Genomic DNA, 18,640 nt, shown 5'->3' on the forward strand with positions numbered 1-18,640 from the left:
TAGCATTTTTAAAAGTTATAATAACTATTTATTTTAATAATCAATTTGTTTTGCGATTTGTGTTGAAATTATTGTATTCCTTAAAAATCTGATTCCATTTGTATTCCGAATTTTTATCTGCTAGTACCTATTCTATCGAACTAAAGTTGGAAATCGATATTTTTTTAAAAAGAAAAATATTAAATCTTCTTAAGATAAGACTTTCACAACATTTACTTGGAACATTTTTTTTTCTCCTTTCCTAAATTTCGAAAATGAAGTGCCTACTTCATCGTTTGCAACCTGACAGAATTATTACTTCAGAGGTGAAAAGTTAAGGCCCATAATGGGGTTTAAGCCTGCACCAAAAGATGGGAAGTTAACATCGAAACAAACCACCATCCTGATAACATTTTCAGTCATGGGACTCGAGTGTAAGCTAAAACATATAGATTTATTGTATAAAAGATACCACCGCCTTTTTAAACTACATTTTATTTAACAAATTTATGCTCTTTCGCAGCTGCGCACTTGGCTTACTTCTTGATGAAACATATAAGATTAACAATTAATGGCTTGGTAGCTCTTAACACGGAATAAACTGTAGTGCTTTTAACTGGTATATGAGATAAATATTTGATGTTAATATTTAATAAGTTTGTCTCAAGCATTATATTTAACGTATAATGCAGTAACAAAAATATAAGCGTTTGGAATACGCAATTAGAGATGCTCGTAGAAGATTTAAAATTAAGTTATAATATATTTATACTTAGGCTAAATGAAGAAAAAGTACGGGGCACCTAACACAAGCATTTTCGTGACATTTATAAGTTAAACTAAGATGTCGTAGCTCTCAATGCGGAAAGGTTCATATAGATAAGGAGTAAACTTTTATTTTACCAAATAATTTAATATGTGAAATTCAATGAAATTTAAATTTTTAAATATCTTTCCTGAGATTTAACATACGAGTATCCCGAATTTATGACGGAAATTCCGAAGTCTTAGAAAGTAATTTTTGCCTGGTGGTAAAATATCATTATTTTTATAAATTAGAATGAATGAAAAAAATCTTTTCACGCAACTATAAGTAAGTTATTGAAAAAAAAGCACAAACATACACACACACACACACATATATATATATATATATATATATATAAGAAATTTTTGATTTGTATCATTACCACTGGATTATATAGTCTGCGGTAACTTCAAATATTTTGTTTTACCCAATAAACACAAAAAATGATTTGATATTGAAAAATAATAATTCAAGAATAGTGTTTTAAAGTAATTTGCAATATAATGCATTTTGAACATGCGATTGCAAATCAAAGGGTATTTTGTGGAAATATGCACCAGAATTCATTTCATGGAGAGGAGATAGAGAACTCTTAATCTACATACTTAAATATTACTTTATTAATTTCTACATGATACTACTTTATTGATTTTTACATTAATCGACAATATGAAAGTTCAAAAACCTCCTAAAATCATACGTTTATACTTACTTAAATGAAAAAGATATCATGCATTTTGCGTTGACTCACATACGGAGCAAATAAACTATTAAAATTTAAATAATATTCCCTTAATGTAATGTTTTTCCTAGAGCACAAACAATAAATTTTTCAATTTGTTTCCCTGATTTAACTAAATATTTGTAGCTTTCGTTGCTCTTAGAATTTTTTTATTTTATTAAAATTCTATTAATTAACTATTAAACTCTGTTTTTTAATGATACGTCAAAATGTCCCCATCTTTTTATTAACAAAAGCAATAACAACATTAAAAATCCAATGTACAACGAAAACTTCTCCAGTAACAGTAATACTGTTAAATATTTAATCAAATCAGTTGAGAATTTTTGAAGCTATAGACTTTGTGGGTTGGAAAAACGTTGTTTTTGAGGTTGAAAAAAAAGCAATTTGAAATGTGAAAATGTTCCTTATCCCTTAAGAACGTTAATTCAAACTTTTTTCACTTATACGACTTACAACTACTTATCACTTAAAAATTTTAAGTTAATATTCTGAAAAAATTAAAAAATTAAAATCAAAATCATTAAAATCTTTTCTGGCACGCTAGGCACTCCTTTGGCCAATTTTCTCCTCGATGAAGTAGGTGCTTTTTGACATTTAAAAAAATAAATAAATAAATAAATTGCCGTGTTAAATTGCATGATACGGTCAGTCAATTCTGAGCAGACAGGAGTTTTTTTCATTAAATTTAACTGCTCAAAATTTAAATCTTGTGAAAAATTTTGAGAACTCTAAGGTTGTAATGAATAAACTTCTTTGAAAGCAGGCCAAAAAACTGAAGGAAGACATTTAGTGCGTTAATGAAATTGTAAAATTTTAAGACGAGTGTGAAAATATTGCAATATAAATACTGCAAATGCATTTTTAAAAGTTTTTTAAACTTAGATGCTTAATTCTGAGAATTTGAGCCATTTCTAATAGAATTTTTCATCATATCTGCCACCTTCTATCAGGGACCGTGGAACCAGGAGGGGGGGGGAAGAGAGGGCTTAAGCCCCCTACATTTTATAAATAAAGGGACACAGTCCCTTTTAAGATCACAAATTTTTGCTTAATATTTTTGCTAAAATTTACAACTTTTTTTGTTTGAACTCTAAAAAAAATAAATTTATATTTCAAGCGAGCTTTAACATTTCCATGGTGAAAACTTCTACCAAATCAAACCTTACTCATCCCGTCGCAGAGGAAATTTACGTACCGATAGCTGACCGATGGAAAAATTCTGGTTTCAAATGTCACAGCGAACAGAATTAAAAAAAAATTAAAAAACAGTGAAACAGACTAAAAAAGAAAACAGTTAAACAAAAAAAAAATATCGGTAATTAGAAATTAATAATTTACAAGTAAACAATTTGTTTTATTAATTTTATTTAAATTTTAAAACAATTCGATTCATAAAGGTGATATTTATAGTTCGAATTCTTGATCTTGCAGATAATTAGGACCCGGTTGATACTACTATATATATATATATAGGGAGAACCCCCCCCCCCCCCACACTCTTGAGGTACTTTAGCTGTCATTGCCTTCTATACGATTGAGAAATGATAGGAATGAAATACGTCAGATGAAAAAAGCGAAAAAGTTTTTTAGTGCTTGTTATAAAAGTTTTTTTTTTTTTTTTTTTTTTTTTTTTAGCTCGAAAGCAATGTGCGTTCTTAGTTATGTGTTTACAAATAAAGCGAAATGATTTTTGGATGATATAACATTGCGAGGGTGATAAAAAATGTTTGTTTTTCTCTCACCTCTCTCCCTTTAATTTTCTAGTTTAACTTAACTAACATTTTCCGTCATAATTAGTTGATGACATAATATTTATCAGTATCGTGTTAAATAATTGTGCGATAGCTGTAAAATGGGTGATAAGATAACAAAACTTACACTATTCCCCAGAACTATTGTTTATAACAGTTTTAAAATTGAAAATGATGTCTGATATTTTTATTAAAAAAAATGTTTTAAGGAAAATTGAATCAGAAAAGAATGAGTTTTCTGCTTCTGTATTTTTTTTAATTTCAAGTAAAGTTGAAAATTTATTTTATTTTCCCACGTTCATTATGTCTCGAAAATATGTTGAATACAGAAGAATATTTATTCAAAAAGGTGTTATGCATATTGAAAAAGATGAATTATAGTAACAAGTTCTTAGAAATATAAGGGCAAAAATGATTGAAAAGTTGAATTTATTACACACACACTTAGCTACGATGTCTGCCTTACTTAATGTCGTTGCTATTGGTATTATGTCAGTGTTTTCAGCAACAGCAAGCATTGACATGAAAGCGCCTGGTAGTAGATTTCCAAATATCACTAATAACCAAATAACCTGGATAGCAAGTCTTCCAAGTATCACTGCTACGTTTGGAAACTTCTTTTCTGGTATGTATAAATATTTTTTATAAAGTGCAAATGATATTTTTGATATAAATATAAAGTTCAATAACGGAACGACATAGAGACAAATATAAAAAGATGGAGGGGGCTCGAGTCCCTATTATAAGTTTGAAACCCTTTTTGGTAAGTATAAATATTTTTTTATAAAGTGCAAATGATATTTTTGCTGCAAATATAAAGTTCAATTACGGAACGACTTAGAAACAAATATAAGAAGCTTGAGGGGGCTTGAGTTCCTCCTGTAACTTTGAAATCTTTTTTGGTATGTATAAATATTTTTTGTAAAGTGCAAATGATATTTTTGCTATAAATATAAAGTTCAATTACAGAACAACATAGAGCCAAATATAATAGGCTAGAGGGGGCTCGAGTACCTCTTATAACTATGAAATCTTTTTCGGTATGTATAAAAAATTTTTATAAAGTACAAATAACATTTTTGCTATAAATATAAATTTCAATTACGTAATGACATAGGGTGAAATTTAAGGGGCTTGAAGGGGTCGAGTCCCTCACACCATTTTAAGTTTGCAAAACCCATCCTGAAAACTTATCTTAAATTGGTAATATAATATTTTTTATCTTAATGTTCCATTAATTACTTTTTATATTAAATTATTTGTTTAATAATTTTAGTCTACTCGCTATCTTAAAATTTAATTTAAAACATGCTTCTTAGATTCTTTTATTTATGTCTTTTTTTAACAAGCAAATACTAGTTTAAGCATTTATAAACTATCACGTTTTTTAAGAAATCATTTCAATCACTGTTCAGAAGAGTCCAAAAACATTTCGCTCAAAAGAAATAAGCTACTCAAGAAAATACAATAAAGCATGAGTACCATAATAAAATTTAGGATGTCCTTATGACAGCAATTTGTGTGAGAACTATTATTTGTAAAGTGTGTATGCATCGTAAAAACATTTTACTTCATAAACATCATTACATCATGTGATCTAAGACATGTGATGCATTTTCATGATGCAAAGTTTTACACCTTTTGAAACATGAAAACCACTATTATGTTTACATTTTAATAATTGTTCCTCGAAAATAACGAGGAAATGTTAAAATAACTATTTTTGATTCATATTATTTGAAATCTATGCTTCTTTACCAGATTAGTAACTAGTGTTTCCTTGACCCAGCTAGACTCCGCGATGTTTTCTGTATATATTAATAGAAAAAAATTGCACTGCTAATGGATCATTTCAATTTGCATGAATATTTCACATCGTTCTGCGTTCTGAATAACATATGTTACACATCAAGCTAAATTGCTTTGTAATTATAGTTTGAGATAATCAAAACTATTATTCATCGCTTAGTTGGATACAAATACTTTAAGTATAATTTTTTTAATTTTCTGTGCCAAAAGCATTTTTTAGGATAATTTTTAGGATTAAATTTACCATCCTCTACCAAGAGTAGTTGCTTAAATATAACATATTAAAATGCAGTTATTTATTGTAAAACATTTTATATCTACTTAATAACACTCTGAATCTACTTTATATCTATCTTGATCTTATTATATTATCTTATTCTACCTTTCATCCATAATCCAAATTTCTAAAAATGCTTTTAATACTTTTAATATATTTTTCATAAATAAACTGATGATGAATATTTACTTTATTTGACAATATATTCAGATACATGTAAAATATAAGTCCGTCACCTAATCAGAATTTGAGCTATAAAGCGTACGGTATTTTAGATTCTCTATTAAGTTTTTCGCTTAAAATTATGCCATTGCAATCCACAATTTTTGAAAGATATTAAAATAGTTAACAATTATCGATACTCAACGATACTTAATATAAGTATAAGCAATAGCATATATTTTTTTGCGACTTTTAAAATCTAGTGTCGTAGCACTTATTATTAAGTAGTTTGTTTTAGTTTTAAATTGTGAATCTAACTCTACCTAAGTAATATATCTTTACATAAAAGTCAATTTAGAAAACTCCTTACATTTTTTTTCTGCAGTAAGTGGTTTATAATTAGAATGCTAATAATTCATAATAAAGTAATTCATTATCCTAAAATTTCAAATTTTAATTCTTTTTTAGGATATCTTTCATTGAAACTAGGAAGAAAAGCTGTACTGATGTACGTATCTTTTCCATTTCTATTAAGCTGGTTAATGATAGCATATGCGCCATCCTTATCCTGGATCTATGCAGGTCGACTTCTATCTGGATTTTGTTCAGGACTTTGCTCCGTGGCTATTCCAGCATACATTATAGAAATTGCCACAATTGAAATACGAGGACTACTAGGGTCATGTTACCAAGTTTCTTACACAATTGGAGTATTAATTGCAATGTCTTTCGGATTATTCTTTAGATGGTCATGGCTTGCTATTATAGGAGCTCTGTTCGTTGCATCGGCATCCTGTATGATGCTCATGATGCCAGAATCTCCAGCATGGTTGATTGCCAAAGGTAAAAAAGAAGAGGCTATTGAAGTGACGTATTTTTTGAAAGGAAAAAATATTGATTCAAATAAAGAATATAGCAAGCTACTGGATCATGTTGTAGAACAACATCAAAATTCTGTTTCATTACATGATTTTAAAGAGCCTCAATTATATAAACCAATTGCACTGGCAGTTGGCTTAGTATTTTTTCAACAATTTTCAGGAGTCAATGCCCTAATGGCATACACAGTAGAAATATTTGAACACGCGGAAAGCTCTGTAGATCCTTCAATAGCAGCTATCATTATCGCTAGTGTGCAAGTCATTGCTACCATGATAGGTAGTGTGTTGGTTGACAAAGTTGGACGTACAACTTTATATATTATCTCAGGAATATTTGTTTCCCTAGGATTATTCATATTGGGTATAAATGGCATTGTGGCAGAAAATGTCAATTTATCTCCAGAAATCTATGGTTGGATTCCTCTCATTGGATTCATTATCTTTGTGGCTTCATTTTCACTGGGGTATGGACCGATTCCTTATCTTATGACACCTGAATTTGTTCCATTGCATAGCAGAACTGCAGTATTGGCAATTGCGGGTGTGTTTTCGTCACTTTTTTTGTTTATAGTAACAAAAACTTTTAATGATTTTAGAGATTTTCTTTCGGATTATGGTATTTATTGGGTTTATGGGATTTTCTCACTCTTAGGCTGCTTGTTTTGCTGGATTTGTTTACCAGAAACTAAAGGTAAATCTATAAATGAAATACAACAATCTTTCAAAAACTTTGACATTAATCCTATAAATGATACAGATGCTAGTAATGACAGTATCAGTTAATATGGATATGTAAATGTTGAATTTTAGATAGTCATTGTTGAATTCTAATTATAACACCAGTTAAGTGTTTGAGTTTAATAAATCATTTTAAGTATTTCGTCTCTCTTTGTTACGCTATTTACAAGTTAGAGTATTTGATTTAATCAGATAGAACTAAAATTTTATTAATAAATTAAATATATCAACAGAGGGCATATTGTTAAAAAGAACAATGTTTTTACATTGAATTACATCATATTTTACGAAATAATATGGATGTCTAAGTTTTGGATGTGTAATGGCCGTTATGAGATAATATGGTTACAAAAATATCTTATTTTGCTAATGAATCGTATATCTTATACACAGTAAAAAAAATTTCGCGTATCTGAACACCAAAAATTGTGTCAACTACTTTACACCAAATGGTTTTCCACAAAGTTTTCAACTGCACCGAAACTCAAGGATGTTCCTGATGCTGTGCAATACTCAGAATCTTAATTTACACTTTTTGGTGTAAAGTAGCCGCCACTAACCACCATGTTTGTTGTAAATCAACCATACGCGTGGCAGAGAGAATATTAAGACGAATTCGAACTAAGTTTAACACAGCAGGAGGGGATAGAAATTAGGCATTAAAGAATTATTTAATTCAGTTTACAGTTACCACTAGTCACCATGTTTGTCATTTAATAACACTTAAATTTATAACAGTAAGAGGTGATACACATAAGAATCAATAAATTTATTTTTACGAGACAATATATATACTAAAAATCAGTAATTTAAATTCCAAACATGCACCAAATCATCAAATTAAATGAGTTTGTAAATCAACCATACGTCTAGCAGAGAGAATATTAAGACGAATTCGAACTAAGCTTAACACAGCAGGAGGGGATAGAAGTTATGCATTATGAAATTATTTAATTCAGTTTACAGAAACACCAAAATAAAAATATAAATATAAATTTAAACAACTACAAATACATATACATATTTTAGCGGAGAATTTCAGTTTCTGCAGGTGAAAAGCAACATTGAAAACAGTAAACAATATTACAAAGGAAATCATAACGCGCAACATGGAAGTTTCCGATAACAAAAATATTTAATGTATGGTATGAAGGTAGGGCCTGATTTACGCATCTCGGAACCCTGGATACAAAGCCACTTGGAGGCCCTCTAAAAGAGTCGACAAGATTCAGTTAACATGCTTGGTTTTTCATCATAACATCGAAACATCATAACATCGAAAGATGATTTTTTACTCAACAGCAAATTGAAACTATCTAAAGCCTTATTTAAAATACTAATTCCTTATTTTCATATGGAAACTCAAAATTCAATTTAACTTAACGATGAAAAAATATTAAAATTTAATTGATAGATTAAGAATTGTTGGCGAGAATGAGGAATTTTAATTTTGAACCCCTTTTTGTTAATTTTACTTTCGGTTCATTTAACCATGTCTCTGAAAGCTTTAAAGTAGATTAAAAAAATTTGCTCACAATTGTAAAATTCGTTTTGTCAAGGATAGTTCCCTGCAAAAATAATTTTAAAACTTTTTATCATTATATTTAATGAAAAAGCAATTCTTCAAAAGCCATTTGTAGGTCAGAAGAGTCAGATTTTAAGGTCCAACAATTTTGTAACCAGCGGCATGATTGTTGCAATGTGGACAGCACTGTGCACACACAGGCCCCTATATACTCCCCAGAAAAGTTGTACCCATGGATCTGAAGCTGGGTGAGCTTCAAGCCTCCACCGGGGATAGACCCCCAGTACTTCACATTGGCTATTCAGCGCCTTAACCACTGAGCCTTGGCACTGAGCTATCTTAGCTCATCTTATTTAATAAGGGCTCAAGATATTCTTAATTGTCTACAAACTTTTACACCTTTTTTAAGTATATATATATATATATATATATATATATATATATATATATATATATATATATATATATATATATATATATATATATATATATATATATATATATATATATATATATATATATATATATATATATATATATATATATATATATATATATATATATATATATATATATATATATATATATATATATATATATATATATATATATATATATATATATATATATATATATATATATATATATATATATATAATTTGAATGAAATCGGTTAAATAATTTCTTAGCTATGAAATTTCAAAAAAAAAAAAATTAAAAAAAATACATATTTAAAAATTCTATTTTCTAAAAATATTCATCCAATTTCGTTAAAATTTTGTATTTGGCATTTAAACTTATTTAGTTTAAAACGGTGCAGAAAATTGTTTGCCTTAAAATTAAATATTTTTCACACCCTTATGAAATAAAATAATAAATATAATAAAAAAACTATTAAAATTATTTTTACTTGGAATTTTCTTCGAATAAACGAGTTTCATAATTAGGTGCTAAGTGTTTTAGTTTTATAGCCTCAATTCTTGAGATATAGCAAAATACGTAAAATGCGAAATTAACATTAAGGGACACGAACTATCGACCACTCTCCTGACTAAATTATTGGAACCATATTTTTCAGATTAAGAATATTCCTCAAGTTTTGATACTCAAAAATTCAAATCAGTCGTAAAAAAAGGTATGTTTATTCAGAGAAAGTGCGTTTTTGTGTCTAATTCTGTAGCATAATTATTAGTAAGCATGAACTGATTAACATATTTGGGATCAATCCTTCAAACCATTGCGATCGACATTTAGTTTGTGAGAATCAAAACTGAATATTGACTTTACGTTGCTTCAAAATATATGGTTTCAGACGCGCATCAAAGCATTATTCTTCGGCACAGATTAAACGAAATTATGAATGAAATCTTATATCATTTTTAAAATACCAAAGATTACTTGTTAACTTTTCCTTATTGTTTTACTATTAATAGGAATCTTAAGTCTATTAAAGTTAATTATAATGAAACATTGAGGCATTGGTTCACATACTTAAGAAAATAAAACGTTGTTACATCAATACAATAATAGTAAATAGCAAATTGAAACAAGATAAATCTTTTCGGAAAAACGTTAGAAGTAATACAGTTATTTCTGTGCTACAAGTTAGAATGCATACAAACAAATTTATAAAATAATAGTTTATAACAGACAGCAATAGAATGTTACGATAAATTTGAATAAGGCACAATCGACAAAACAGAAACAAAAGAGGAAAGAAATAAAATACTATAAAATTATTTCATGTAATTTACAGATATTATTTAAAATTATATTTACTCGTATTACACATTTAGAAATATGCATACCTTATTATGTAGAATAGAATAGATTTGTTTAAGTAACGATGTCTTTCAACTCGCGACAAACTTCAACCTTTTCGTGCTTGATTAAAACATCCAACGCAAACTTGGCAGCTGATGATTTAAATTTTCGCCAACATTGGAGTTTTCGGAGGTGAAAATATTTCAAAATAATCTAGGAAAGGTATTAATGAACGTATTTTCGATGTTAAGTATTCCTCATTGATGTTTGGATATAACTACACTACTTAAAGTGTATATGAAAGCTCAGTTTGATGTTAACTAGAAATAAAGTGTTTGGTCACATGGAATCTTTAGTTGTTCAACACATAACTCACACCTCACACACATTACACCTCAGTTTTTACAGTGTATTTGAAAGTTCGATTTGATGTTACTTTGAAAGAAAGTGTTCCTTCATATAACTTATAGGGTTTTTCAACAATAAATTTGGAGAAATATTGAGCCACAGTTTTCACAGTGCACAATGCGCAAAAATAAATAAATAAACGGATTACCCTGAATAACTTTTGATTTAATGATCGAATCTTCAAGTTCTATGACTCCATCTTAATGATTCGAGGGGGTGACCTCAAATATGCTAATTAATTAGCCCAGACGATATTGTAAGTTACAAAATCAGATCCAAAAACGTATTTTCTCTGAATAAAAATACTTTTTCTCGACGGATTCAGACTTCTGTTCCCCAAAATATAGGGGGTAGCCGCAATCTGGGAAATATGGTCCGAATAGTTTGGTCAAGAGAGCGATCCGAAGTTCTGACCACCTAATATTAATTTTATTTTCTTGCGTATTTCGTCATATCTCTAGAAGTTTTTATGCAAATTGAAAAATTTTTGCACACAATTATAAAATTCATTTATAATGCATTCGTTTATCATGTATTCGTTTATTATTTATTTTTTTGTTTAAATATGGTCAGAAAATTTTTTTGAATTGTAAGGCATAAAAATTTTCATAGTACTTTATATCCTCTTTTTTTAAATGACAAAATACAAAATTTGAACGAAATCTTAATAATTTCTGAGTAAACAAATTTCAAAGACGTCGTATTTTTACATTTTTATTTCTCAAGAACTATTCGACCAATTCTCTTTAAGTTTTTGGATTTCATGATATAAAATTACAATAGTTAAAATGGTGACAAAATGTGCATGCCTTGCATTTCGAAATATTTGCGACTATTAATAGGTTAAATAGTAAAAAGAAAAAATAATTATAAAAGCAACTTTTACGAGGAATTATTTTAGGATAGACAAATTTTATAAATGCGTGCATAACAGCTTTAACTCGCTTCATTAGTTATGAAAATATGGCAAAATACGCAAAAATAGGTTCAAAATTTCGATCACTCTCCTGCCTAAACTAATGGGACCACATTGAGAAAAATAGTATGGTTAAAACTACTAGAATATGGTAAAATTTACAATGTTTCTGTCTCCATGGGAACAGTAAATGCTCGGAAATTTTACCGAAACGCTTTGAGAATAATTTTAGAAAATTAACATGAAATATGGATTTATAATTTGTTATAAATTTTGGTAAATGTGGTAAAATTTTGTAATTTTATCATGATACCTTAGAGCGTGAGATATAAACCATTTGTTCGGTAAAATTTACTTTCAGTTTTTTTTTTTTTTTTTACTAAATGAGTGGCAGTAAGAATTATCATTTTGGAAATCAGAATTTCTGGTAAACCGTTACCACATGAAAGGAAAAATGACCAAATAAATGATTTAAATAACGTATGTTTAGGTTTGATTAGCCAAATTATGTTTTTTTATTATTATTATTATTTTCAGCAGAAGTGTTATTAATATACAGTTCGTTAATTATATCAGAATTTTTTTCTCCGTGCATATTTTCCTAATTGCGGATTACCCCCCCCACCCCCCAATTTTGAGGGACAAGAATTCAAATTAGTTGGGGGAAAAAAGGCATGTTTATTCAGAGAAGGCGCGTTTTTCTGTCTGATTCTTCTTCTTTTAGCAAAATTAAAATTAGGCAATCAAATCATTGATTCATAGTATATGAAAATTCGATCATTGGATTAAAAGTTATTATGGGCATTCGCTTTTACTGCACGTGCTTAGGAAATATTTTTAATTTTATATCAAAACCAGAATATTTGTACAATATAACATGTAGACAATGAGTCCAATTTTCTTTAGGTAATACAAGTTGTACTAATAAATTAGTTTTGTTAATCATAATTTTTTCGGAAAATGAAAATAAATAATGATAGTGAACAATGGCTACAGTATTTTTCCTTACACCTATTTTCTGCATAAACTATAGCGCGTATAAAGAAAATATATTGAATCAATATCTCATCAAATTAAAACCTTTATTCCGGACTTTGTCAAATGTTAAATATCAAATATTCATAAAACAGAAAAATATTTTTCAAATTTATTTAAAAATGATGATCTCTAATTTTTGATATTTCGTTAAATTATTGCTAAAAACTAAATTATTATAATAACTTGTATAGTATCTTTGAAATATCGCATCTCAGAATTGGTGATTTTTTTCTTTTTCCGCGAGCACTGTGCGAGACAGATGCGGAATTCGCATCGGCCAGCCATCGCTGGGATTCAAACGCGATTCACCTCATTGGAAGGCGATTTTTAAGAGATTTTTTTTTTTTTTTTTTTTTGAATCTCGATATTTTTACCAAACGTGATATACATTGCAAAACGTAATAAGTGATAACACAATATTATTATAAAACGCGAAATGAGAATGTGGGGTTTTTTAAACTCTTTGTGAACTTAGTTTTTAATTTTTCGTTACTTAAAAAATTGTTTTGAGATTTAACAATCTCTAATAATTCATTAAATATAAATGTCCTAAACTTAAAAATATACTGAATAGAATCCCAACTGAATGTTGGTTCTTATTTTGAGCAATAATGAGTTTTTGTTTTATTTCAAATCATTTTAAAACCCATACAATTTCTTTACTTAAAATATTTAATATGCATTAATGTTGCTCAATAAAATATATATTTTTAATTCCTTACTTGAATTCAAAAACATTTCAATTAATTTATTTTAAAATGCACTTTTGTGTTACGCGCAAATAAGTTACTGTGTTGGCTGATAAGAAAGAAAGAAAAAATAATTAGTTTAAAGAATTAAAATAAAATAAAAGAATTATAAGTATTTAAAAGAATTTAACTTCATGCAAATATGTTATTAGTTGACTGAGAAAAAGTATTGTGTCTGAAACACTGATGTTACATAAAAATTATCATAATTGCCATGAACATGTCTAAATGCTTGGGCACGCAACCTATCATTCAAAGAGGTTGCGCATCCCTACATGAATTACAATAAAAATATTTTTTCTATTTTGTATTTTAATTTACTTCTCAAATAAAAATAACTCTTAAATAAACTTTAATATAGTTAGTATAAGAAAGTGAGTTATTTTCTCATATTTTTAAGATTACTTTCCTTTCAATGTAGCGAGTAGGTAAGTGTATATAATGCTCCAATTTAGTACTTTTACTTAATTCTGCCTTTGCATTACAATTATTAATTCCTCATTAATTAATATTAAAATAATTTAAATTAAAACACATGAATTAATATAAATTGAAATAAAATGACTGATAATAAATATCCGAATGCCTCGTCATTGTATTCGTTTCATATTATTATTATAAAAAATTTGTGTTAAGTCCTCATAGGGAGTATTTTTAAATCTTGCAGGGAGCACACCTAAATCTATGTACACCACTGATTCCAGCATTAACTTTTATAACATTATTTACCTTAGTATAGCAAGAGGGGACAGTGATTAATTTATATGATTTTTTGACTATCTTCTATCTATCTATTCTTTTATTTATAAGCTTAACATACCTTATTGAAAAAATAATTTTTTCTTAGCATAATAATATTCTCATTAATAATTACTGACATAGAAGTATAGTGCATTTTTTTTCGTATGATTTAAAACTTTTCGTATCTTTCACTTAACTTAAATCTATATAACATGCTTTTTATTAATATTTAATGATCATTTTACTTGATTAACCTTTCAGCAACTGTGCCCTTCATACTAAATAAATCAAATATGATTTTTAAGTGAATAAATAATAAAATTATAATTTGCTAGGGTTAATAATTACAATTATTTTAATTAGTTAATACTAAGAGAGAGTTAACAGAATTAGTAATACAAATTAAAAATTATTCTTTGTAATGTATTTCTCATATATGCGCTTCTTAGAAGGTAAAGTTTCTAGAAGGTTTGTTTTCTCGTATATGTCTGATGGGATTTATTACTCTTTTCTCAAAACTTGACCCATCTCCTCCAAATCTTCACGCCTGACTTTTACCCCTCCCTTTTTCCGGGGGGGGGGGTCACTTTATAACTAATGAAATGACTAATGAAAAAATGAGCTAGTTTCGATAGCACAGTTATCTTAAAAAACGGTGCTAATTTCGCTATTCATACTTAGAAAATTTATTAGAAATTTTAAACTTTTTCAAACGAGGTAAATGTTTTTTTCTTTGGTCTTTTTTTAATAGAGCTTATAAATATCCGATTTAAAAAAATTTAATATGTAGCTGCAAATTATTGAATTACACTTTTGTTAATCCATATATGGACTAACAAAAGTGCAATTCCTTATTTATATGCAACAGGAAATAATTAATTTTATAGTTAATAATAACAAATTTCTACTGTCATTTTGGGGTGAGATATTTTTCTTTTTTTTACCCTTCTATTTTTGGCGGTATTCCCTAGACTTAAACATTTATCAGGAAGGGTGCCAAGATGTTTTCGTTGACATTGCATTTAATTTGCACTAGGCCAAGACGTAATTTAAATAGTGACGTGATTTCATGTCGTTAGTCTGATTCATTATATTATTTTTAGCAAGTTCCTTAAGCACCACAAAAGTATTTTACTCATAATAATAGTAATGAAACAAATTGCAATAAAATATGTTCTGAAATTATTTTAAATTTTTTCAATGCGCTTTTTAATTTATGATATGGGTTCCAGGATCTCCCCTTCAAGGAGACCCACCATAGTAACTGGGGCCCAGGAAGCGATTACAGTATCAAGTCTACGGCCTGTCCGACCCTGTTTGGCACAATATACCTATTTCTTGGAGAGAAAAAAGAAGTTCAATGTAATTCTTTAATTTATTAATGTAAGTCAACGACACTAGATGGCAACACTACAGAAATATTTTGCTAAGTTTTAAATCGCTTGATTTTGGAATTTATCAAACCTAAAAATACTAATCTTTCCTTGCAATAATATTTTACAGTCAGAAAGGGAAAATGTTCATATTTTTTTCACTTATTCGTTTCTTAGACAAAGTGTTCTTTTTTTCTTTTTCTTTTTTACTAAAATAAATACTTAAAAAATCTTTCCTAATACAAAAAATGATAAGCGTTTGAATTATACCTCGGTTCATTTAATTCATAGATAATTATTTATTGATGCAGCTCATCTCCAGAATATTAAAAAAATAATAATAAATACTGTTCATCAAAAGATCTGTCTATCTAACTTATAAAATAATTACTTGCAAAAGATAACTTACTAACAAAAGAATTATCAGTGGCGCAGCGAAAGTCACTGTTGAAATCGTGATTTTGAGTTGAGTTCAAAGTTTTAACATTGCGAGTGTGGAATTTATTATAAACAACTGTATTTCTATTGTAAATATGAGCTAATACATCACCGGCAATTAAATAATCTAAACTAGAATAAATTTAAGAGAATATTCAAAAATTTTGATCGTGTTGGATAGGTAAAAGTGTTCTTTTTTGTTACGGCACTTTAAAAATTTGATAGTTCGAAGTTAAAATCGTCATTTTATATTTCATAACCGGCGTTGAGCAGCCGACCCAATCCTGAGTTTACAACTATCAATATTCACTTCGCAGCCATGTAATTTTGAATTTAACACAGGAAACTCCATAACTTAGGAAAGACAAGGAAACTCCTGCCTCAAGCATTGCGACTGATGATGACTTTTTGATGGTGCTAAGCCACATTTACGATACATGAAGAGAAAAACTACGAAAACCTTCCACTGTTCACCTGACGGCAAAAGAATCCTAACCTATGATTCCTCTACCACTGTGGATATTTTACGTCAACACTGTGGTCGTGTGTACACCGGTATATACGCGAATTCGTATCAACCAGCCAACGCTTGGATTCGAATTTATTTCACCTAATTGGGAGGCGAGAGCTCTTTCCCCAGAGCCACCACGACTCTAATATTATCATTTGATAACAAACGTATTTTGGCTCAGTAGTAAATGAGATGTTATTGCAAAAATCTTGGTTCAAACCCGGCTGGTGGCTTAAAGCCCTTCCCCCCCACCCCCACCTACAAACCGATGTGCACCAATTTATATAGGAAGTATAGACGGCTAGAGCACAGGGGTGACTACTTGCCACAATCATACTGTTTTTCACGAAATTGGACAGCCCTACCCTCTATGATCCCCTGGACCTCATGGGAGAGAGCGTTAGCCTTCCAATGAGGCGAACCGGGTTCGAATCCCAGTCGACACGAATTCCGCATCCGGCTTGCACCGACCACAGTGTTGATGTGAAATATCCTCAGTGGTAGACGGATCATGGGTTAGAGTGCCCTTGCCATCAGGCTAACCGTGGGAGATTCTTGTGGTCTTCCTCTCCATGTAAAGCAAATGGGGTTAGCTCCATCAAAAAGTCCTCCACGAAGGCAAATTTCTCCCAATATTCAATCCAGGAGTTCCCTTGTCTTCTGGATTGGGTTCAAAATGACAAGGCTACGGAGTTGAACATTAGTAGTCGTAAACCCATGAAATTGGGTCGGCTGTTCAACGACGGTTATAAAAAAAATAGAAGAAAAATTATATTTGTTAATTGAATTACATTTTAGGCATTTCTGTGTAACCTAAGACAATTGTATTCTTTTGATTGTTTTCATAGGTTCTTTAAATTTAATTTGAACAACAATGTATTATGTCTTAAAATTTTAGAGCAGAAACATTAGATTAGTTATAAAATGTTTAGACAAATCATTTTGCACTATTAGAATCGATTTTTACAATAAATAAAATTTGAGAAGCATTCATTTTTATTCCCCATACAATGAAAGTTATAAAATAGAAATGAATGTCATAAATTTTATAAATTCAGGCCTTAGCTAGTTAATCGGTAATAGAGAGTTGATGCGGCATTTCAACGAGGGATATATCTTCTAAGGTTTATAATAGTTAAATAGCAATTAGAGATATTTCAGAATTAATAAGAAGATTTATATTGTCTCTAGAAATGTATGGACAATTTATGTTTAAAAAATATTTTATTGTAATAAATATTTTATTTTATCATATGAAAATATATTTTATTTTATCATATGAAAATATAATTTATTTATAAAAAAATCTTGGGGAAAAAAAACGGATACATTTTTTTTTTGACGAGCATAAGTAGCATTACAAGTACTTAGCATTATGAAATCATTCAATCACTCTTTTTTATCTACTTAACTAAACTAGATTTGATTACACTAGTCAAATCAATAGTTTCAAAGTTGTAATATGGAACTAAAATATTTGTTTCCATGTAGAGACTAACTATAGTCGCAGTATGGAAATATGGAACGTAACATTTTGCGATATTGAACTAAATTATAGTTGTAATATGGAATATAACATTTCGCGTTTCCAACAAGCTTAACCGATACATTCACGCATACTTAATTAATAAACGCTCTTCTTGTGTTAAATTAAAAATTTATTTCGAGTTTTTTGTTGCTTCTAAAGCTTCGATTGAACCTCGTGCGAATACTTGAATGCGTCTTTTAAATATATATATATATATATATATATATATATATATATATATATATATATATATATATATATATATATATATATATATATATATATATATATATATATATATATATATATATATATATATATATATATATATATATATATATATATATATATATATATATATATATATATATAGATAGATAGATAGATAAATATATATATATATATATATATATATATATATATATATATATATATATATATATATATATATATATATATAGATAGATAGATAAATATATATATATATATATATATATAT

At 28.4% G+C, this 18,640-nt stretch overlaps 2 protein-coding genes across 2 annotated transcripts in view; one reads left to right on the plus strand and one right to left on the minus strand.

Moving 5' to 3' along the window:
• Positions 1–10,598, minus strand: part of LOC107448569 (tetratricopeptide repeat protein 21B) — a 97,485-nt gene extending 86,887 nt beyond the window's left edge. The window contains exon 1 of the mRNA XM_071187857.2: positions 10,484–10,598. The gene's annotated coding sequence lies outside the window, so the exon portion shown is untranslated. The remainder of the gene's footprint in view (positions 1–10,483) is intronic.
• LOC107448570 (facilitated trehalose transporter Tret1-2 homolog) lies at positions 3,435–7,296 on the plus strand. Its single transcript, XM_016063827.4, has 2 exons — positions 3,435–3,908; positions 6,000–7,296. Exons 1-2 carry the CDS (start codon positions 3,695–3,697, stop codon positions 7,193–7,195), a joined length of 1,410 nt encoding a protein of 469 aa, XP_015919313.1. The 5' UTR covers positions 3,435–3,694; the 3' UTR covers positions 7,196–7,296.
• Positions 10,599–18,640: the final 8,042 nt, after the last annotated feature.

The sequence above is a fragment of the Parasteatoda tepidariorum genome, chromosome 11 (assembly GCF_982258835.1).
Source record: "Parasteatoda tepidariorum strain Cologne lab strain chromosome 11, Ptep-v5.0, whole genome shotgun sequence".
NCBI lineage: Eukaryota > Metazoa > Arthropoda > Arachnida > Araneae > Theridiidae > Parasteatoda > Parasteatoda tepidariorum.